Source organism: Neoarius graeffei, chromosome 24 (assembly GCF_027579695.1).
Source record: "Neoarius graeffei isolate fNeoGra1 chromosome 24, fNeoGra1.pri, whole genome shotgun sequence".
Lineage (NCBI taxonomy): Eukaryota > Metazoa > Chordata > Actinopteri > Siluriformes > Ariidae > Neoarius > Neoarius graeffei.
In genome coordinates this window covers 19,696,982-19,719,988 of record NC_083592.1, presented here as the reverse complement: position 1 = coordinate 19,719,988, position 23,007 = coordinate 19,696,982, and the positions used below count along the sequence as shown (strand labels likewise).

The 23,007-nt window shown below is 41.7% G+C and overlaps 1 protein-coding gene across 1 annotated transcript in view; it reads right to left on the bottom strand.

Moving 5' to 3' along the window:
• Positions 1–23,007, bottom strand: part of LOC132872216 (huntingtin-interacting protein 1-related protein-like) — a 266,642-nt gene that overhangs the window by 8,680 nt on the left and 234,955 nt on the right. Inside the window, exons 24-29 of the mRNA XM_060906869.1 lie at positions 20,626–20,684; positions 18,240–18,270; positions 18,044–18,106; positions 4,122–4,222; positions 3,832–3,937; positions 2,782–2,905 (exon numbers count right to left, since the gene is read on the bottom strand). Of these exons, the coding sequence (XP_060762852.1) occupies positions 2,782–2,905; positions 3,832–3,937; positions 4,122–4,222; positions 18,044–18,106; positions 18,240–18,270; positions 20,626–20,684 (484 nt within the window). The remainder of the gene's footprint in view (positions 1–2,781; positions 2,906–3,831; positions 3,938–4,121; positions 4,223–18,043; positions 18,107–18,239; positions 18,271–20,625; positions 20,685–23,007) is intronic.

Sequence of the window (23,007 nt, the reverse complement as noted above, 5' to 3'; positions counted from 1 at the left end):
AGACGCAGTCAGATGCGCTGTCACTCCTGTTAGCAATGTAGCTAGGCTCAGTATGGCCAATGGTATTTTTTGGGGCTGTAGTTAGATGCGACCAAACTCTTCCGCGTTTTTCCTGTTTACATAGGTTTATATGACCAGTGATATGAAACAAGTTCAGTTACACAAATTGAAACGTAGCGATTTTCTATGCTATGGAAAGTCCGCACTATAATGACAGGCGTACTAACACCTTCTGCGCGCTTCGGCAGCGCATTGATATCTGAGCTCCGTATCAATGCGCTGCCGAAGCGCACAGAAGGTGTTAGTACGCCTGTCATTATAGTGTGGACTTTCCATAGCATAGAAAATCGCTACGTTTCAATTTGTGTAACTGAACTTGTTTCATGTCACTGGTCATATAAACCTATGTAAACAGGAAAAACGTGGAAGAGTTTGGTCGCATCTAACTACAGCCCCAAAAAATACCATTGGCCATACTGAGCCTAGCTACATTGTTAACAGGAGTGACAGCGCGTCTGACTGCGTCTGACTGACTGGGAGGTCACGCAAAGCTCGGAGAGGTACGGCGCAGCTCGTCTCAATTCAGATAAGAGCATATTTCATTATGGAAATACGATGGACTGTTCCTTTAAGGTAAAGTTACTGAAAATTAGTAATACTTATGTCTTATATAGTAATGTCTTATAAATACTAAGACAAGGGAGTTCAGACAGAAATTTGAAGTATGGGCAAGATATGTAAAACTGATTAATTAATCTTTGAAATATGCTGATTAATTAAAAAAAATCAGGCAAATTAGTCTAGTTCAATTTTTATGGACATTTTTAGGTCTCCAATATTGCTCGTTTCAGAGAAATGGGTTTGTATAAAACAGGCAGTTATCAAGGAACAATAGCATTGTCTCATCTCATCATCTCTAGCCGCTTTATCCTGTTCTACAGGGTCGCAGGCAAGCTGGAGCCTATCCCAGCTGACTACGGGCGAAAGGCGGGGTACACCCTGGACAAGTCGCCAGGTCATCACAGGGCTGACACATAGACACAGACAACCATTCACATTCACACCTACGGTCAATTTAGAGTCACCAGTTAACCTAACCTGCATGTCTTTGGACTGTGGGGGAAACCGGAGCACCTGGAGGAAACCCACGCGGACACGGGGAGAACATGCAAACTCCGCATAGAAAGGCCCTCGCCGGCCACAGGGCTCGAACCCGGACCTTCTTGCTGTGAGGCGAAAGCGCTAACCACTACACCACCGTGCCGCCCCAATAGCATTGTTTAAGAAAAAAATGTGCTAGTCCTGGGAATAAAACTACTAAATTGCCAACTCTGATAAAATTTTCTGCGCTACATTGTTTTTTCCTGCAGAATCCAGGCATTTAAATTTTTTTAAACTGCTTTCAGTAGCCAAACCATGCTTCTGGCAGTCATTTAAAATGTGGCTATAAACACCATGAAGGAAATTTGAATATTTTAACCTCATTTGCATATAACTGAATTCTGAAACAAGAGATGCTGGTGTTCAGAAGTGGCAAAACACTTGTTCCTCAGTTTAAATAAATGAAATGAAAGCACTATATTGGGCAGACGGGATCAAGCTGTCTTGATACATATGCTTTTTTGAGCAGATTGTGCAATTTATCTGGAAAATTTGTCACACATTTGTGAGACTTGAAGGTTCAACTGTATAGGTTTGAGTATATATGGTTTGAATTCTGCATACACATCCCATAATGCACTATGGTATCCCCAGTCACATACCAAAATTTATTTTTCCTAGCCAATGAGGAACCAGTGTTTTGGGAGAAGCCCTTCAGCTATCAAAACAAAAGCACACTTCAGACACAGTGCCATGGGTGCACCTGTCTGGAGTATGCATAGGTTAAATATATCCACATTTTACATCTCCCCATAAATCCTCAGGAGGGAGAGAGAGAGAGAGTGTGTGTGTGTGTGTGTGTGTGTGTGTGTGTGTGTGTGTGTGTGTGTGTGTGTGTGTGTGAGCTATGTGCATTAATTTATGTATGGAACATGTTTAGACATAGGAAAGTAATATCAAAACAGATTATGAGCAGCATCACTAAAAAGTATTTCAAAAAAATCCCACCTAAAAAGGCATGAAATTTTTTTTTAAAAAAAAAAGGTGCATTCATTGATTACACAACCACCATCCATACTGACCATTATCTGAACTCACTAAGAGATATGTAAACTTGTCAAAGTTTGACTAATATTTTTAATCAAAGATGAAAAGGTGAAAAAGATGAAAAGGTAAGACAAGACAAAACTTGTATATAGGTATTGTATATAGGTACTTACATTTTATAAGCAGAGGTAGCAAATTTTCCAGTGGCTTCAGGGAGCATTCCATTATTATTTACTTTTTTGAAACAATTTGTTTGTTTGTCATATCTTTCAATGGTTTTCTATGTTGTTTCATCATTTGCATCTTAGCAACATTTTTTTTTTCTTCCCAGCAGTCTATGACCCAAACTTAAAGGGCTGCAACCCACATTTGGGTACATAGCATACAATGACAACTGAAACTGCAGTTAAATTTAGTAGTGTTTTAAGAGGTGAGGGGCAATGTGCTCTGGAGGGAGGGAGGAGGTGGATGGATGTATAGATTAAAAAAAAAAAGCCTCCAAACATGAGCATGAACAGTCCCACCAGGAAACATTTTTCGACACTTGGCAAAATGCACTTTTAAGAGCATGCCAAAAATTTATACACATGGAGGTTGCTTCACTGCATTGCCTGTCTTGTTCAAAACACACACCTTTTTCCTCAATCTGTTCCTGGCCTGTTTTGGTGGAAGCCACTACATTAGCAGCCATTTCATTCACATGGCGAGAGGCTTGCTGAAGACTCAACAATTTTCTACTGCCACGGTCTGCCTTTACCTGAAAAAAACATGTTTCAAAAAAAGTAGTCATGAAAAACAAATGAGAGAAGTAATCCATGTACAGAAACGTTACATTTAGTTTTATAGAATGCAGTCTTGCAAGGCTTTCATTAAAACATTAGAAATGCCATTTTCACATTCATTTAAAAAATATTTTAACAATGCAACTAATGGCAACAGTATAGGGTAAATGCTAATGCATGCTTCCTCTGAGACGCATGAAACCAGCCACTGCATCTTTTTGAACTGCTGCTTATTACTAGATCACAGGACTGATAAATGCAATCAAAAGAAAGTGCTAACTTCCTTCTTCCCTAATCACAGACACCCAGAATTGATCGATGCTTTATGCGATACGAGACCCTCAGTCCAGCGAGAGTTTCTTGCATAAAACTCCTTCACTGCTGCTGCACCCTAGGAACATCAGAAAGTAGTCAAGGTCTAATTATTCTTTAAAAAAAAAACAACAACAACAAAACAAATAAAGCCCTGTCCCTCTCACCCAGAGAGCATGGCCAATTTTGCTTTCTTGGACTCTATTGGAATGCTATAAGCTGTCACACCAGTACCCAACTCCACTTCAGACTCCATTTCTCAGAAACCACCACAGCATACAAAAACAGCTGCCACTGGCTATGAATCCTAACAGCAAGTGCGCTCAAATTCCCCTGACTGATAATCATTCACACCTGTCTTTCATTCACCTTATCAAACCTTATTTGAGACTAGATTTACTACTATTTCACTCACAGTTCACTAAGTAATTGCTCAGTGTGTTTTACCTGATGTTTGATTTTCCCCGTGTTTGACTTTGATATTTTGGATTTTACATTTACTGTGTTGTTTGCCAATCACCTGACCCTTGAAAATCTATATAATCAAGTTATTACCATTATTATAAACAAGAAATTGATAATCTCAAACCTTGGAAGCTGCAACAAGTTGTGCTGTACTGGCTGCAATTTCATGAGAACAGACAATAAGCTCTTCATACTTGCCCGTGTGTAACACCACTTTATCAGCCGAATCACTGAGAGGAAGAAAGTGAGAAAGCAAAAAGAATTTCATGATCTTACTGTGAGGGTTTACTCACTATAACTCAGGAAGTGTCATTTAATTGATCCAATTAAGACACAGATATATAAAATATACTTTCTACTACATATACACACACACTAAATATATACTTTCTAACTGTCGTGGCTGATACATACACCATTTGTGTTGCTCCCCAGCCTACCGCCTTGGCAGCAGATATGAGACCCTCAGTCCAGCGAGAGTTTCTTGCATAAAACTCCTTCACTGTTGCTGCACCCTAGGAACATCAGAAAGTAGTCAAGGTCTAATTATTCTTAAAAAAAAAAACCACAGAAGAAATAATAACACAGTAAATCAGTGTTTCTCAACCACTGGGCCGAATTTTTCCCCCCCCAATTTGAAGCTAATTTTTAGTAGGGTACAACTGCTGGGTTGCATCTGAGGTCACGTCTGCCTCATTGTCATCTTGGTGGTCAGTTGAGCTCACTGTTCACAAAGCATTACCCAAAACCCAAACAACCAGTCATGAAAAAGCCCTATTCTTGTGTTGTTTTTGGGCTGTTCAAATCAAGCAAACCATGAAACTGAAAAGTTTCTTCCATATTCCCCATGAAGTGATGGTGAAAGAGCAAAAGATGACAAGAAAGGTGGCTCTTGAAACTTTTGCAATGATGGAAGGTTTGCTGAAGAACACTCAAATTTGCAGTGATCATGTCATGATAAGTTTGTAAATTCCTCTGATTTATTTCATTTGGATTTGCAAATGACTTTTCTTAAAAAGTCCATCCATTATTTCATGATGTTTTGAAGTTCAGGAGATGCTTAACTCCTCAGATGTGTTTTTGTCTACTTGTGGTTGCCATATTGTAACCTAATGCGTATGTGTGTTTAAAGGGGTTTCTGTGGATCTTTGTGAATGATTTACCCAGAAGACCAGGGAGGATTGAGAATCAAGCAGCTGTGGTTTGTTTACACCCAATGCTAAAACTTGTAGTGTCCTAGCAACCAGCGCAAAGATGCACAGAAAGAGCCCAAAAATGTCTACTTACCCAGGCATAAATGATACAGGATTTATCTTGTGTCCTGATACCCAGATCTTTAACCTAGTCACATATAAAAAGGTGCATGTCTCCATGCTCTTCCAGATTTTATCTGTTTGTGCATGCAGAACGACGTCTGCAGCACCAGGTATTTTAAGATGTCGGGGAGATCAACGAATGGATAATTTCCAACTCCTAGGAAAATTCCTTCTTTGTTAGCATATAAGGATCTATCCCATTGCAAAGAGCAGCTTTCTGAAGGTATCTTGACTGTGCGTTGGCCTCTAAACTGCAAAAATAGTTGGAGATGGTTTCACTAGGTCTTTACATAACGTGACCAAATTGGTTTGTCTGTCCAGTTCATTTACTGGAAGTAAACTTGCAAGCAAAAGTCACATTACTGAATATAACTAATACAACTATTTTGTATAGTTGTATTCAGTACAATATTTATCTAATCTGTGATGGAAATTGGATTTTTTAAACACCATATAAAACTTTTAAACAACAGCTATTAAAATAAATAATACATTATTCATTCTAACTTTAAATGTCAATTTGAGACGTTCCATTTGACAAGCTAATGTTCTATGCTGTGGTGTAAGGACAGATAGCAAAAAATGGAAATGTTCCTGAATCGAAAAAATAACAATGGTATTGTTACTATTTTAACTAAAAATATTAAAAGTTCTGTTGAAATACAATCCAGGTTACATTAGATATGGTTTCATCAATGGAAGTGATGATGTTGAGCCCAAAGCCCAATGTGTAGAGTGTTACACATTGACAACGCTGTCAGATGAGGCTCTAAAGTCTTCAAAACTGAAGTGGCATCTGGAGACAAGACACCCAAATTCTTTCTGGTAAGCCAGTGTTCTTTTTCTTTGACTTTAAAAGAAAATGAACTTCAACTCCAGAAAAAGTCTGGTTACATCTTTGGTAACACAATCGAAAAGTGCCTTGAAAGCTAGCTTGCTACCTTGGCACGGGCGATTGCTCTAAGACAACGAGGGAGGCTCAGCCTCCTCTAAAAATGATGAACATTGTGTAGGATGAATTGCGCTTGGCTTATGTTATAGCCGACCTTATAACATTGCTATTTCAGATCCAGAATCATAGAAATATATGTGCTCAACCCACTACAGTGCGAAATCATTCCCTTATAACTTTCCCCAGTTCACCTAATGTGTGCGTGAGTTTTTCCCCCTCGTGACAACGCAATGCAGCCCAGCCTCAGTGGATTGGGAGCTATGTGCTTGTCAATCTCAAAATGCAAGACGATTATTGGACAAATACTGCGAAAATGCCCGCCCACGGAGTCTCACGGACTCCCAGCCTCAATGGACTTCAATGGCATTTGGGAGCTATGCGCTTTTCAATCTCAAAATGCAAGACGGTTATTGGACAAATACTGCGAAAATGCCCGCCCACGGACTCCGAGCCTCACATGGGAGGGACATGGCAGTTTTCGCGAGGAGACTGGTGATTGGTGAAAGCGGCCGGATATTTTCTTTGATAGACAGCTCGTTTCAACTATAGACAGGCAGCGGTACAGTGTTGCCAGATTGGGCAGTTTCCTGCCCAGTTGGGTGATTTTAATTGCATTTTGGCTGGTTTTGAACATATTTTGGGCTGGATAACGTCAGCAGTATCTGGCAACATCAGTTCAGTCCCATGCGGATTCGCAAGCGCTGTGGTGTATTGTAAGAGATCGGCTTACATTTCGATTTCATTCATTACATACAGTTTCTACCAGCTTTTTTAGTTTGTATATATTTTCATTGTAAATAAAGTGTAAATATAGTGTTGTCAAGTTTGCTATCTTAGTTCCAGAAATTTCATTTATTTGAGTGACTGAACTTGAACTTGAGGGGGCTAGTCAGCTAGCAAGAAAGCTGCGCACGGATGCCAAGCATTGCTGATTTAATTTTGGCGAAGCCATTTGCCAGTCTTCCTTTCGAGGAAAAAATTACAATTAAAAAGCAGGGTAGACCAACGCCTCAAACTGACTTGGTGAAAAAGGTAGGGAATAATACTCGTTCCTTTCAGCTCTCCTGGTACGAGAAAGTGAATTGGCTAACAGCAAGTGACCCACATCAACAACAGTAAATAGGCTACTTTAGTAATATGTCATGGATGGACCAAAAATATAGAATCTATTTAAAATGTTTATGCTGAGTATATTATATTGGAATATATGTTTTTCTGGATATGAATTAAACACAGCTACAATTTGGAAAACATTTTTAAACAGAAACACAGCCGAGGTCAATTTTTAAACAACATGCCACAATTTTAAAATATAAAATGTTAAAATATACCCCCCCCAACACCACCATCATGTATATTGGACAGTAGGCTAATGGGCCAAAAGAACCTGTTATTTCACAGTTTGTGACCCTGCCAACAATCAGCCAGATCAGAGGCAAGAGTATGGGCAAAATTGATGTTTTTTTTCTTTTAAAATCTGGAAATATCATAACCGAACAGCCTTCCCTGTTTGAAAGACTACCAGCCGCCACTGTACCTTGGTAGTGATACGTGTGACACAGAACAAGAAAGCCTTCACCATAGCGGAGGAACTAGTGCTACCAAGCTGCTGTGGATATACAGTGGGGCAAAAAAGTATTTAGTCAGCCACCAATTGTGCAAGTTCTCCCACTTAAAAAGATGAGAGAGGCCTGTAATTTTCATCATAGGTACACTTCAACTATGAGAGACAGAATGGGGGGAAAGAATCCAGGAAATCACATTGTCTGATTTTTAAAGAATTTATTTGCAAATTATGGTGGAAAATAAGTATTTGGTCAATAACAAAAGTTAATCTCAATACTTTGTTATATACCCTTTGTTGGCAATGACAGAGGCCAAACGTTTTCTGTAAGTCTTCACAAGGTTTTCACACACTGTTGCTGGTATTTTGGCCCATTCCTCCATGCAGATCTCCTCTAGAGCAGTGATGTTTTGGGGCTGTCGCTGGGCAACACGGACTTTCAACTCCCTCCAAAGATTTTCTATGGGGTTGAGATCTGGAGACTGGCTAGGCCACTCCAGGACCTTGAAATGCTTCTTACGAAGCCACTCCTTCGTTGCCCGGGCGGTGTGTTTGGGATCATTGGCATGCTGAAAGACCCAGCCACGTTTCATCTTCAATGCCCTTGCTGATGGAAGGAGGTTTTCACTCAAAATCTCACGATACATGGCCCCATTCATTCTTTCCTTTACACGGATCAGTCGTCCTGGTCCCTTTGCAGAAAAACAGCCCCAAAGCATGATGTTTCCACCCCCATGCTTCACAGTAGGTATGGTGTTCTTTGGATGCAACTCAGCATTCTTTCTCCTCCAAGCACGACAAGTTGAGATTTTACCAAAAAGTTCTATTTTAGTTTCATCTGACCATATGACATTCTCCCAATCCTCTTCTGAATCATCCAAATGATCTCTAGCAAACTTCAGATGGGCCTGGACATGTACTGGCTGAAGCAGGGGGACACGTCTGGCACTGCAGGATTTGAGTCCCTGGCAGCGTAGTGTGTTACTGATGGTAGCCTTTGTTACTTTGGTCCCAGATCTCTGCAGGTCATTCACTAGGTCCCCCTGTGTGGTTCTGGGATTTTTGCTCACTGTTCTTGTGATCATTTTGACCCCACGGGGTGAGATCTTGCGTGGAGCCCCAGATCGAGGGAGATTATCAGTGGTCTTGTATGTCTTCCATTTTCTAATAATTGCTCCCACAGTTGATTTCTTCACACCAAGCTGTTTACCTATTGCAGATTCAGTCTTCCCAGCCTGGTGCAGGTCTACAATTTTGTTTCTGGTGTCCTTTGACAGCTCTTTGGTCTTGGCCATAGTGGAGTTTGGAGTGTGACTGTTTGAGGTTGTGGACAGGTGTCTTTTATACTGATAATGAGTTCAAACAGGTGCCGTTAATACAGGTAACAAGTGGAGGACAGAGGAGCCTCTTAAAGAAGTTACAGGTCTGTGAGAGCCAGAAATCTTGCTTGTTTGTAGGTGACCAAATACTTATCTTACCGAGGAATTTACCAATTAATTCATTAAAAATCCTACAATGTGATTTCCTGGATTCTTTTCCCCCATTCTGTCTCTCATAGTTGAAGTGTACCTATGATGAAAATTACAGGCCTCTCTCATCTTTTTAAGTGGGAGAACTTGCACAATTGGTGGCTGACTAAATACTTTTTTGCCCCACTGTATGCCGTGAAATGACTGGGGAGGCTGCTGGGGAAAAACTGTTGACAGTACCACTTTCAGACGACACTGTAAATCGGTGAATTTCAGAGATGGCCATAGACATACAGAGCCAGGTTCTGGAAAGAATAAAAAGGTGGCCCGTTTCTCCCCTCCACTACAATTAGATGAGTTGACAGACATCAGCAGTGCTGCATGACTGCTGGTTTTTGTCCGTTATCATTGGGGCAGTAGTCTGCAGGAAGAGACTGGAGAGCTACCAACATGAGCCCAGTAATGTTTTCATTCTCTGGATGAATACCTCACCCAGAATGACCTGGAGTGGAGGAACTTCATTGGTGTCTGCAGTGACGATGCAGCATCAATGACCGGGAGACATAGCAGTGTCATCAGACAGATTCTCAATTGGGCACCTGAGGCTATGTGGACACATTGTTTTCTCCACTGTGAAAGTCTTGCATTGAAAAAGATGCCATCAGAGTTAAACAAGGTGATGGATGTGGCCATGAAAATCATAAACTTCATTAAAAAAATGCTGTGAATTCCAGATGTTTTTCTCAGTTGTGTGAGCGCATGGAGGCAGTTACCTGTTGTAACCACAGTGTCTCAGTCAACCAAGAGTCCTCCATCACCTGTTTGAAATGAGGAATGAAGTGCATACTTTTCTAATAGAGCAAACATCCCCACTTGACGGTGATTTGAAGTTTCAGGGTAAGCTGGAATACCTCTTAGATTAGATCAATAAAGGGATCAATAAAGTTTTATCTAATCTATCTAATCTCTCTGTGGCATCTTTTCAATACTGAACCAGCTGAATCTTGCTCTCCAAGGGAAGAACAGCAACACATTTCTGGTTACTGACGAACTCGAGGCTTTCAAACTTAATTGTGGATTGTGGAACAAGAAGGCCACATGTTCCCACTCTTGAGTGAACTACTGGAGAACTCCCCACACATGAACATCACTGATGTAGTGTCTCAGCACTTCTTGCAGCTGGCAGAGAAATTTGCCAAATACTTCCCTGAGTATCCCAGGGAGGGAAATCCTGTTTTAATGAGAGTCAACCCACAATCAATGAAGTCAAATCAGTTTTAGTTGAGCAAGTCAGTAACAGTATTTCTTATTTTCACCATAAATTTCAAGGCCCCGGCCTTAAAACCGGTTCCTGCTGTGACGTCACACACTCAGGCGTGGCTGGCTCAGCAGGGCAGCTTGAATGCCAACTCTGCAGTCGATTTTAACTCTCAAAAAAAAAATTTATATGCAGCATACAAGAGTCAAGGATGGAGATACTATCCACTCAGAAATTTATTTTAAAATAAAGGCTCTGTGTATCTCCTTTAAGTATCTCATTGCTGCCAATATGCATGAACTGATTCCCTGTGATCTTATTTGCATATTTCATTAAGTAGCTTATATAGCCACTTCCTCTGAGTGTACTTCTTGGTTTTAATAACTTGCTTGTTTGCTGAACACAAACCTGGCAATAAATTATTGCGTTAATAGACCAGACTCCACTTTTGGATAATTAATCCCTTTTGACTGAGAATGCCCTGCATGCATAGTTTTATGTTGGCTTCTGACACATCCATACAGTTGTAAAACACAAAACCTACAATTAAAACCAATTTGTTTTTATTGCATTAATTTAATTCCTGGGCTCCCATCTGTAACAGCGAGTGATGTTGCATCCCATTAATACACTTTACAATAGTAAATCTAATTCCATTAGATTCTAATGGAATAGATGAGCCAAAATAATGGGGGATTTTTTTTTAATGGGCCCCAACTCGTTACAGGTATGAATAGGTGGGCCTTAAAAGTAGAAAAGGTTGAGAATCCCTGCAGTAAATGACAATATACTGTACTCACAGTACCAGTCAAAAGTTTGGGCACAAAAAATTCAAATTTTTTTTAATTTTTTTATTAAATAAAATATACACTTTCTTAAAGTAATGATGGACTGTAGTTTCTCTTTACTTAACTGAGTAAGTCTTGAAATATGGATTACTGCAGTTATAGAATAGGGCTATTTACTGTATTTTTATTATTTACTGCTTGATGGACTCAAAACACATTAAAAAGGTAAGAAATGCCAATAAATAACCTGACAAGGCACACCTGTTAATTGAAAACCATTCCAGATGACTACCTCATGAAGCTGGCTAAGACAACGTCAATAGCGTGCAAAGCTATTACCAAGGTAAACTGTAGTTATTTTGAAGAATCTAAATACAAAACATTCAACACTTTTCCCTTTACCACATGGATATCCATGTGTTATTTCATAGTTTGATGTCTTCAGTATTGTTCTATAACCCAAAATCAGAAAAAGCTGGAACAGTATGGAAAATGCAAATTAAAAATAAAGCAGTGACTTCTGAAGTTACTTAACTTGTATTTCATTGTAGACAATAACTACCAAGGTATTTTATGTTTTGTTTGGTCAATTTCATTTCATTTCATTTATTAATATACATCCATTCCTGTGTTTCAGGCATGTAACACATTCCAAACAAGCTGGGACAGAGGCAATTTAGAGCTAGTAATGAAGTAAAAACAATGAATGATGTGATTTGAAACAGGTGATGTCAACAGGTGACTGTAATCATGATTTGGTACAAAAGCAGTATCCAGGAAAGGCCCAGTCTTTGAGGAGCAAAGAGGATGTCCAGTTTGTTAACAAATGTGTGACAATTACTGAAATGTTTAAAAACAATATTCCTTAAAGAAAGATATGACAGGATTTGGATTTCACCCTCTATGGTGCATAAGATCATTAAATGTTTCAAGGAATCTGGAGGAATTTCAGTGCATAAAGGGCAAGGGTGCAAGCCTAAAATGAAACCTATAATCTATGATCCCTGCATCAAGATCCGGCACTCATGTATTGCTGATAACAACACACGCACTTGAAATTACTTTGGCAAACCTTTGTCAGGCACCACAATAAAGAGTTATGTCTACAGATGCCAGTTAAATCTTGACTGCAAAAAGGAAGCCTTTTGTTAACTGTGTCCAGAAGTGCTGTTGACTTCTCTGGGCTCAGAGGAATGTGGGATGGACCATCACATAGTGGAAGCATGTTGTGCTCACTCAGACGAATCAGTATTCCAGGTCTTTTTTGGAAGAAATGGATGCCATGTGATCTAGACCAAAGATGAAAAGAACCATCCAAACTGTTACCAGCAATAAGTCCAAAAGCCATCATGGTATGGGGTTGTGTCAGTAACCTTGGCAAAGGTAACTTCCACTTCTGTGATTGCAGCATTAATCCAGAAATGTACACTGAGGTTTTGGTGCTCCAAAATATATGCTGCCTTCAAGATAACATCTTTTCCAGAGATATTTCAACAAGACAATGCAAAATCACAATTTGCACACATTACAAAGACATAGCTGTGGAAGAAGAGGGTGCCTGTCCCCTGTCACCAATAGAGAACAACAACGATGACCCTGTACTGTTGCACACTTTAAGACCAGTTTGCTGGACGACTGGGACAAAAGTACCTTAAATTTAACTGGAATACAAAATTATATATTCATCATGCCAAAAGAGCTCATCTCATCTCATTATCTCTAGCCGCTTTATCCTGTTCTACAGGGTCGCAGGCAAGCTGGAGCCTATCCCAGCTGACTACGGGCGAAAGGCGGGTACACCCTGGACAAGTCGCCAGGTCATCACAAGGCTGACACATAGACACAGACAACCATTCACACCTACGGTCAATTTAGCGTCACCAGTTAACTTAACCTGCATGTCTTTGGACTGTGGGGGAAACCGGAGCACCCGGAGGAAACCCACGTGGACACGGGGAGAACATGCAAACCCCGTACAGAAAGGCCCTCGTCGGCCATGGGGCTTGAACCCGGACCTTCTTGCTGTGAGGCGACAGTGCTAACCACTACACCACCGTGCCGCCGCCAAAAGAGCTAAAAAAAAAAAAAAAGTGTTGAGTGAGAAAAAGAAGGGTTCAATTCTGGCTTTACTGGCAGAGGGATACAGTGAGTATCAGGTTGCTTCCATCCTCAAAATTTCAAAAATGGCAGTTCATAAGAACAAGGTCAAGCAGTAGACAACAAAGCTACTGGAACTGGAAGAGGGTGAAAACACCTTTCCACTGATTATCAACGCCTTTGAATGTCACTCAACAACCATAGGATGGCATCAAGTGACCTACAAAAGAATGGCAAATGGCAGCTGGGGTTAAGTATATGACCAGGACGGTTCAAAACAAGCTCCTCCAGGTAGGGCTGAAGTCATGAAAAGCTAGAAGAAGGAAAAAAAAAAAAGGCTTTCATCAATGAAAAGAGCCAGGCTGAGGTTTGCTAAAGACCATAAGCCCTGTGTCCGAAATCACTCATGTTCACACTCCCTACTCACTATATAGAGGACTATATAATTTATAGTATATAGTAATTTCAGGCACTAGTCCATCACACTGTTATTTACATCATTACTGTCGCACAACTAAAATGTACCAGATCAGTTGGCTGGTGGGTTTTCAAAATAATAAACGCATGCATGTATTTTTGTGATAAATACGTATTATACTCAGCATATTTCCCACATTTATAAAAAAAAAGTACTTTGTGTCTGCTGCATCTTTCAGTTCTGTTAAATCAAGGCCGAATACTTTCTTCTTTGCTGCAAATTTGGTTTAATAAATCAAATTTAATAAATCAAATTTGCAAAAATAATTTAAAACGATTTAAAATTTTTGCAAAAACAATTTATTAAATTTGATTTAATAAATCAAATTTGAGGCTTTTGACTTAATTTCTTTCAGTGCGACCGCAATGCATGATGGGATATATTGCTTGGTTAGTGACCATCGGTTGTACACTACTTTTTCTGATACATTGTGGGTATTTGAGTGCACTACATAGGGTGTAATAATGCTCACTATACATTCGGACAGCACTACAAAATGGCGACCTACCATTTATAGAGTGAGTAGAGAGTGATTTCAAACACAGGGCCAGATTGGACTGTAGAGGACTGGAGTAAGTTCATCATCTCGGACAAATCCAAGTCCAAAACAGAAAGGATCAGAAAGCTAGACTTAACGAAACAACTTGAACGGTCACTAAATGGTACTTACACAAGAATGCTAAGAACAGTACTCAATGTCAGATGGCAAGTTTCTCGTCTCTCGTCTCGTCTTCTTCCGCTTTATCCGGGACCGGGTCGCGGAGGCAGCAGTCTAAGCAGGGAAGCCCAAACTTCCCTTTCCCCAGACACCTCGGCCAGCTCCTCGGGAAGAACACCGAGGCGTTCCCAGGCCAGCCGAGAGACATAGTCCCTCCAGCGTGTCCTGGGTCTTCCCCGGGGCCTCCTCCCGGGGGGACATGCCTGGAACACCTCCCCAGGGAGGCGTCCAGGAGGCATCCGAAAAAGATGCCCGAGCCACCTCAGCTGATTCCTCTCGATGTGGAGCAGCAGCGGCTCTACTCCGAGCTCCTCCCGAGTGACTGTGCTTCTCACCCTAAGGGAGCGCCCAGCCACCCTGCGAAGGAAACTCATTTCGGCCGCTTGTATCCGCGATCTTGTCCTTTCGGTCATTACCCAAAGCTCATGACCATAGGTGAGAGTCGGAACGTAGATCGACCGGTAAATTGAGAGCTTCGCCTTTTGGCTCAGCTCCTTCTTCACCACAACGGACCGGTAAAGCGACCGCATCACTGCGGAGGCTGCACCGATCCGCCTGTCGATCTCACGCTCCATCCTTCCCTCACTCGTGAACAAGATCCCGAGATACTTAAACTCCTCCACTTGAGGCAGAACTTCTCCACCAACCTGGAGAGGGCAAGCCACCCTTTTCCGGTCGAGAACCATGGCCTCGGACTTGGAGGTGCTGATTCTCATCCCAGCTGCTTCACACTCGACTGCAAACCGCCCCAGTGCATGCTGAAGGTCCTGGTTTGAAGAAGCCAACAGGACAACATCATCCGCAAAAAGCAGAGATGAAATCCTGTGGTTCCCAAACAGGATTCCTTCTGGCCCCTGGCTGCGCCTAGAAATTCTGTCCATAAAAATTATGAACAGAACCGGTGACAAAGGGCAGCCCTGCCGGAGTCCAACATGCACTGGGAACAGGTCTGACTTACTGCCGGCAATGCGAACCAGACTCCTGCTCCGTTCGTACAGGGACCGGACAGCCCTTAGCAAAGAGCCCCGAACCCCATACTCCCAAAGCACCCCCCACAGAATACTACGGGGGACACGGTCGAATGCCTTCTCCAGATCCACAAAGCACATGTGGACTGGTTGGGCAAACTCCCATGAACCCTCGAGCACCCTATGAAGGGTATAGAGCTGGTCCAGTGTTCCGCGACCAGGACGAAAACCGCATTGTTCCTCCTGGATCCGAGGTTCGACTATTGGTCGAATTCTCCTCTCCAGTACCCTGGAGTAAACCTTCCCTGGGAGGCTGAGAAGTGTGATTCCCCTATAATTGGGGCACACTCTCCGGTCCCCTTTCTTAAAAAGAGGGACCACCACCCCAGTCTGCCACTCCAGAGGCACTGTCCCTGACCGCCACGCGATGTTGCAGAGGCGTGTCAACCAAGACAGCCCCACAACATCCAGAGACTTGAGATACTCAGGGCGGATCTCATCCACCCCCGGTGCCTTGCCACCGAGGAGCTTGCAAACCACCTCAGTGACTTCGGCTTGGGTAATGGACGAGTCCACCTCTGAGTCATCAGCCTCAGTCTCCTCAGTGGAAGACATGACGGTGGGATTGAGGAGATCCTCAAAGTATTCCTTCCACCACCCGACAATGTCCCCAGTCGAGGTCAACAGCTCCCCACCCGCACTGTAAACAGTGTTGGCAGAGTACTGCTTCCCCCTCCTGAGGCGCCGGACGGTTTGCCAGAATTTCTTCGAGGCCGACCGATAGTCCTTCTCCATGGCCTCCCCGAACTCCTCCCAGTTCCGAGTTTTTGCCTCCGCAACTGCCCGAGCTGCAGCACGCCTGGCCTGCCGATACCCGTCAGCTGCCTCGGGAGTCCTGGAGGTTAACATGGCCCGATAGGACTCCTTCTTCAGCTTGACGGCATCCCTTACTTCTGGTGTCCACCACCGGGTTCGGGGATTGCCGCCACGACAGGCACCGGAGACCTTGCGGCCACAGCTCCGAACAGCTGCGTCCACAATGGAGGTAGAGAACATGGTCCACTCAGACTCAATGTCCCCCGCCTCCCTCGGAAGCTGGGAAAAGCTCTCCCGGAGGTGGGAGTTAAAGACCTCCCCGACAGAGTGCTCGGCCAGACGTTCCCAGCAGACCCTCACCATACGTTTGGGCCTGCCAGGTCTGTCCAGCTTCCTCCTCCGCCAGCGGATCCAACTCACCACCAGGTGGTGATCAGTTGACAGCTCAGCCCCTCTCTTCACCCGAGTGTCCAAGACATAGGGCCGGAGATCAGATGAAACGACTACAAAGTCTATCATTGACCTCCGACCTAAGGTGTCCTGGTGCCACGTGCACTTATGGACACCCCTATGCTCGAACATGGTGTTCGTTATGGACAAACCGTGACTAGCACAGAAGTCCAATAACAAAACACCACTCGGGTTCAGATCGGGGAGGCCGTTCCTCCCAACCACGCCCCTCCAGGTGTCACTGTCATCTCCCACGTGATCATTGAAGTCCCCCAGTAACACAATGGAGTCCCCAGTCTGAGCACTCCTCAGTACCTCTCCCAGGGACTCCAAGAAGGCCGGATACTCTATACTGCTATTTGGGCCATAGGCACAAACAGCAAGAGCCCTCTCCCCAATCCGAAGGCGCAGCGAGGCGACCCTCTCGTTCACTGGGGTAAACTCCAACACATGGCGGCTGAGCTGGGGAGCTATAAGCAAGCCCACACCAGCCCGCCGCCGCTCACCACGGGCGACTCCAGAGAAGTGGAGAGTCCAGCCCCTCTCGAGGAGCTGGGTTCCAGAGCCCAAGCTGTGCGTGGAGGTGAGCCCGACTATCTCTAGCCGGTACCTCTCAACCTCCCGCACAAGCTCAGGCTCTTTCCCCCCCAGCGAAGTGACATTCCATGTCCCAACAGCCAGCCGCTGTGTCCGGGGATCAGGTCGTCGAGGCCCCTGCCTTCGACTGCCACCCAATCCACATTGCACCAGTCCCCTACTGCTACCTCTGTGGGTGGTGAACCCACAGGAGGTCGGGCCCACGTCACCTCTTCGGGCTGAGCCCGGCCGGGCCCCATGGGCAAAGGCCCGGCCACCAAGCGCTCGCATACGAGCCCCAACCCCGGGCCTGGCTCCAGGGTGGGGCCCCGGCTGCGTCATCCCGGGCGACGTCACGGTCCTCGGATTTTTCTCCATAGGGGTCAGATGGCAAGTTCACATTCCAAATACAGTTCTGTATGGAGAACTACCATCTATTTGCAGCAAAATAGCTGTCAGGAGAGTGGATGTTGCTGGTCAATATCATTGTCATTCTGAGATTACAGCAAACAAAGTCTTACTGTGGGAACCTGTGCATAGTTGAAGACATTGTGGTAGACCGATCAAGACATACATTGACTAAATGCATGATGTTGGTGTCAACACGAAAGAGGAACAATCTTTACAGGAAAAGCATGTATGGAGAATCGGGATGACTAGCGTGAGACACAGCAGGCTCGCCTGAACGGGACTGGAGTCCACCTGTGGAAAATTCAGTATTTTTTTTTCCCTTAAAAGCAGTTTGTTTGTACAACTAATAAAGGACATGAACTAAAACTAATAAAGGACAGGATCTGAAATCTCCTGTTCATTTCCTGCGTGTGTGTTAAACAATTAAGAAGGAAAATAAAAATGTTTTGCACTATAATACATTTTTAAAAATTACCCTTCCACTTTCTACAATCTCCTTCTGCAGGTCTGTGGATGCCAACACCAAAAGACGGATAGCCTAAAAGACAGTCAAAAGAGGTTGCATGAAGGTATGGGTGCAAGTGTTGAGAATTGAGATGAAGGAGAAAGAAAAAAAAAATACAACTAGGATAACTCATTACTCTGATCATATATAAATTCTTCCATCTTACCTTCATGAGGTCAGTGCAGCTATTCAGTATTCTAAAAGTGAATAATAACAGAGTGCAGCATTAAAGAACATGTGATGAAACAACCAACAGATTTTAAATCTCTAGTGTTAGGAGAGGTTAAAGTGAGTCGGAAAGATCTGGAATAATCTGGTCAGCAGATTCATTATTTTAATGAAGCTGCATGTGTTTTTAAGCAGTTTTAAAATTATCTAAATGAGTGGACAGACTATTACTGAAATAAAATTACTCAGCATTTCATATTTGCCTGAGATTCAGGAACAAGGGTGCTGCACTTGTTAAAAATAACAAAAAAATCCATAGGTATAAACACTTTGCTCATCCTATAAACATTACAAATATTAAAAAGCCATTATTTGGGAATAACTGCACAAGAAATAATGGTTTTATCCACATTTTTCTCTTTGTGCATCCACAAGCAAATATCAAACACTGAGCTGACTTTTCTGAGGCGAGTTCACATCCTGCAGATGAAACAGTATGAAAATTTAATATCACAATAATAGTGACCAAAATGATCACGCTCATCAGTATTATCGTGGTATTGTTAAAATGTGCTGAAAATGTTCAAAAAGTACTGATGCACAAACTGAAATAATTTCACCAAGTTTTAGACTGAAAAACACAAAAATAGAAGCACTATACACTTTTTGCTTGCATAAACATTAAAATAAAATTAGGGCTTCCACTAACAACTATTTATTAATTTATGACTATTTTAGAGAACAGCTCATAAATTATAAAAATAAGCAATACTTTTTATATAAAAAATAAGCAATACTCTCTGCTCTGAGACGCGGGGTTGCCTTCTGAAGGCACTGAAACCATATCCAATCGCAGGAAAAGTGCAGACTCCAATAATATCCGATTCGCAGAGCTACCATTTTATACCCCCTGCAGTTTTAGGCAGTGACAATTTTTAGTTGATCTCAGTGACTTTTTGGCTAATTGACATTTCAATAATTTTAGTCGTTTTGATATGAACTGAAACTTTAGAGTGATGGGCAGATGGAGCCTCAAAGCACATGATGCGTTCCCCCTCCCTGTGTCGGCGTGTTGCTCTGTCATGTAACAGACATCTAATGGATTATAGAAGTAATAGCAGAATGTCATTCTATCTAATACATGGATAAGACATACATGATGCATTGTCATAAACAACTTAATATGGTAACTGATTTAAGTGCTGAAATAAGGCTGTGTTTGTACGAGTTTAATTTTTAAACCAAAAATCTGAACACATAGACTGTATTGATGAAGCATGTATTCTTAAAGCGATACATGCTTCAATATGAGGCATCAGCAGAAGAGCTCGCAATGGGACGTCAGTGTCGGATGAACTACCACAACATTTTAGGCTTAAGGGTTGGGTTAAGGTTGATTTAACCATATATATATATATATATATATATATATATATATATATATATATATATATATATATATATATAAACAATTTATTAGGTATAAAATTTATTAGGGACAATTTTATTAGTGATAAAATTAGCTTATATGTTTAAAGACTTTATTTTTCTGTAAAGCTGCTTTGCGACAATGTCTGTTGTTAAAAGCACTATACAAATAAACTGACTTGACTTAAATACTCACTGGGAAAAAAGAAAAATGCTCGCGTGTGCATGTACACGCGTATATATGAGCAGCTTTTATTCTGACTGATCAGTTTGATCAGGGGTTATTAGGCTGCATGTAAACGGGTACTAAGAGTTAAGAATGCAATGTAAACTCCTCAGTCATTTCAAGTCATGTTGATTATAACAAATACATCTGCATTAACAGTCATGTTCAGTAAAACTTAGCTTTAATTACATCATCATAATAATCATCGTTTAAATTTAACATCAGATTACGTGTGAAATGTAGTTAGTTTGTTGGCTTGGTGATTAAGTTTGCTAGCCCATTGTCTAGACCATAAACTGATCATGCAAATTCAGCTTCAACGCTGGATGTGTGAAAACTGCTAGTTAACTGAAACCCACAAAAGTCTCTCATTGCAATTATTAATTTGCCTTCCATGTTATCCCATTTAATTTTCAGCATCCTTTAGCCCACTCCACTGACCTGTAGACACTGAGATGGCATGAGATTTTTTTTCCTTATCGAAATTCTGTAAATATTTTTTATGTGGTATGAGATCTAATTAAAACTGTAACCTCATTCCTTATGCAACACATTCCATGTTAACTCCTGACTTCTAGCCAAATAAAAATATACTGAGTAACCAAATGCTGATTTTTTTAGCACAATCTTGTCACACACTGCTAAAGACTAAAATATATTTATTTAGAAGGAGTGCAATATAAATAATGGTGAATCATTTTTGAAGGCGTACAAAATGAATCACGCCCACCTTTCATTCACTTCTAGCTTGACTCCTTCAGTGTCTCTTCTGGCCTGATTCATCATCTCCTGCAGGCAGACCAACAGCAGTGCAAATCACTCGCAGTTCAAATATAATTATTCATCCTGCAAACATATACTTGATAGAATGCAAGTTTACAGAATTCAGTTCATACTTGCCAACCCTCAGAGAATGAAAATCAGATTGCATGACACAATCACACCCTGTTGGGGGTGGGGGGCGTCCAGAGACAACCCCCCCCCGGGAAAATTTTGGGGAAAAATTGGTGTAAAATGGTGCATTCTCCTACATTGAGTGCCATATTTGAAGAAAACTGATCAGGAAATCAGACCAATGTACTTTCACAAAATGGATGCTTCTCACCTTGACTCAATGCTGGATGATCAGATGACCAACTTGTCACTGCAAATCTTTTTTTCTTCAGAGTTTTCATTGTTCACGATCACCACAGCATGTTTGGTTTTTACAAATACTGCCGTGATTTGTTGTAACATGTGACCTCATTGCAGATTAGCTCGAACCATAATGAGAACCAGTGGAATGGCGCAACAGAGCAACACAGTTTAGATTTGACATCATCGCACCATTCCACTGGCTCTCGGTTTCACTTAATATGACTATTTGACACAATATAATGTGCTGAAAATAGCTGAAGCAAGGCCAGAAGACCAAATCCAAGTGCTTACTGATTATTTTCTAATGCGTTAGTTTTTAGAACTAAAATCGGTAGGCGGTTTTCACCTATCAAAAGCAGACTACCGTGTGAAATCGGTAGAGGTGGCAAGTATGTCTGTTTATTAGGGACACCTTACCTACCATTTTATCACAACTGATAATTTTTCTCTCTTTGTAGGTTGCTTCTGTATTTTTGTGAAAGTAAATACAGTGTAGGGCATTTTGTTCTCTCGTTGACTGTGAGAAAAAAAATGCCTGTAACGCTATGTATTTATTTAGAAGAAGTGCAAATATAAATAATGGTGAATAATTTTTGAAGGAGTGCAAAATGAATCACATCCACCTTTCATTCACTTCTACCTAAGCTTTCATCCTGTTGTTGCAAAACCCCTAAATTAATTCTGATGCAACCAGTTTCCATAAGAATTTAAAACAAACAAACAAACAAACAAACAAACAAAGGGATGATCTCATATACCTAATCCTTGAACACCAAAAAAGTTTGTGAAAAAACACAAGTAAAAAAAAAAGCAGCATTGTGAAGAACAAGGAGCCATCAAAGCAAATTCAGGACAAAGTTCTAGAAAAGCATCAACCAGGGTTTGGTTATAACTAGAACTGAGAGTAAATTCACTATAGAATACCCCCACTTAGGAGCCTGTCATCATATATCGCCATATGTTGTTTCATCAAAATCCATCAAACTGTTTAGGAGCAGATGCGCTTACGAGCCCGTCATCATATATCGCCGTATGTAAGGGAATAAGTTGAATTATCTCCCCTTTGAAACATGCGACCACGATTATTTTCCTTCATGCACATCTTCAGGTGGTAAAGTGGAACTGTGTAAAGTTTCATCAAAATCCATCAAACCATTTAGGAGGAGTTGCGCTTACGAGACCATCACCATATCTAAGGGAATAAGTTGAATGAGTTATCTCCCCTTTGAAACATGGGACCAGGATTATTCTCTTTCTATCACGTTCATTATGTTTTATATTGAATATTGTTAGTTTTTTCTTTTTTATCAGACATCTAATTTTTTAGGTTTGTTTACCTGACATGTTTCGACGTACGACTGTCGTCTTCCTCAGAGTGTCACCGGATGTTATTGGTGACGCATCTTTTATCAGCTGATGTTTCCGAAGGCGTGGCCTTCCTGTCTGGATTGACAGGTCGGTCACGCCTTCTACTGTCAGTTCGTCCCCTGCAAGATGGCACTCCAGGTATGGGAGAGCATGTATGCTCCCTCATCTTGGTTGATGGTCCTCGGACTTCGCTTACGGATCTCTATAGCCTCTCTGATCCAGCGCTAATGTTTATTATCTTCGATGAAAATAAAATAGATAAACAGGCATATAATCATTTAGTACCCACAGCCAATGTCATCCCCAGGATTTACGGTACACCAAAAATACACAAACCAGGAACACCATTACGCCCCATAGTAGATAGCATTGGTTCAGTGACATACAACTTATCAAAAGCACTTACCGAAATAATTAAACCATTACTAGGACTCACAGACCAACACTGCAAAAAACTCAAAACAACTGGCAGAAGAACTAAAAAACATAAAAATGCAACAAGATGAAGTTTTCATTTCACACGATGTCATATCTCTTTTCACCAGAACACCCACGGAAGCCACCATACAGGTAGTACAAGACAAATTAAAAACAGATAGGACGCTCA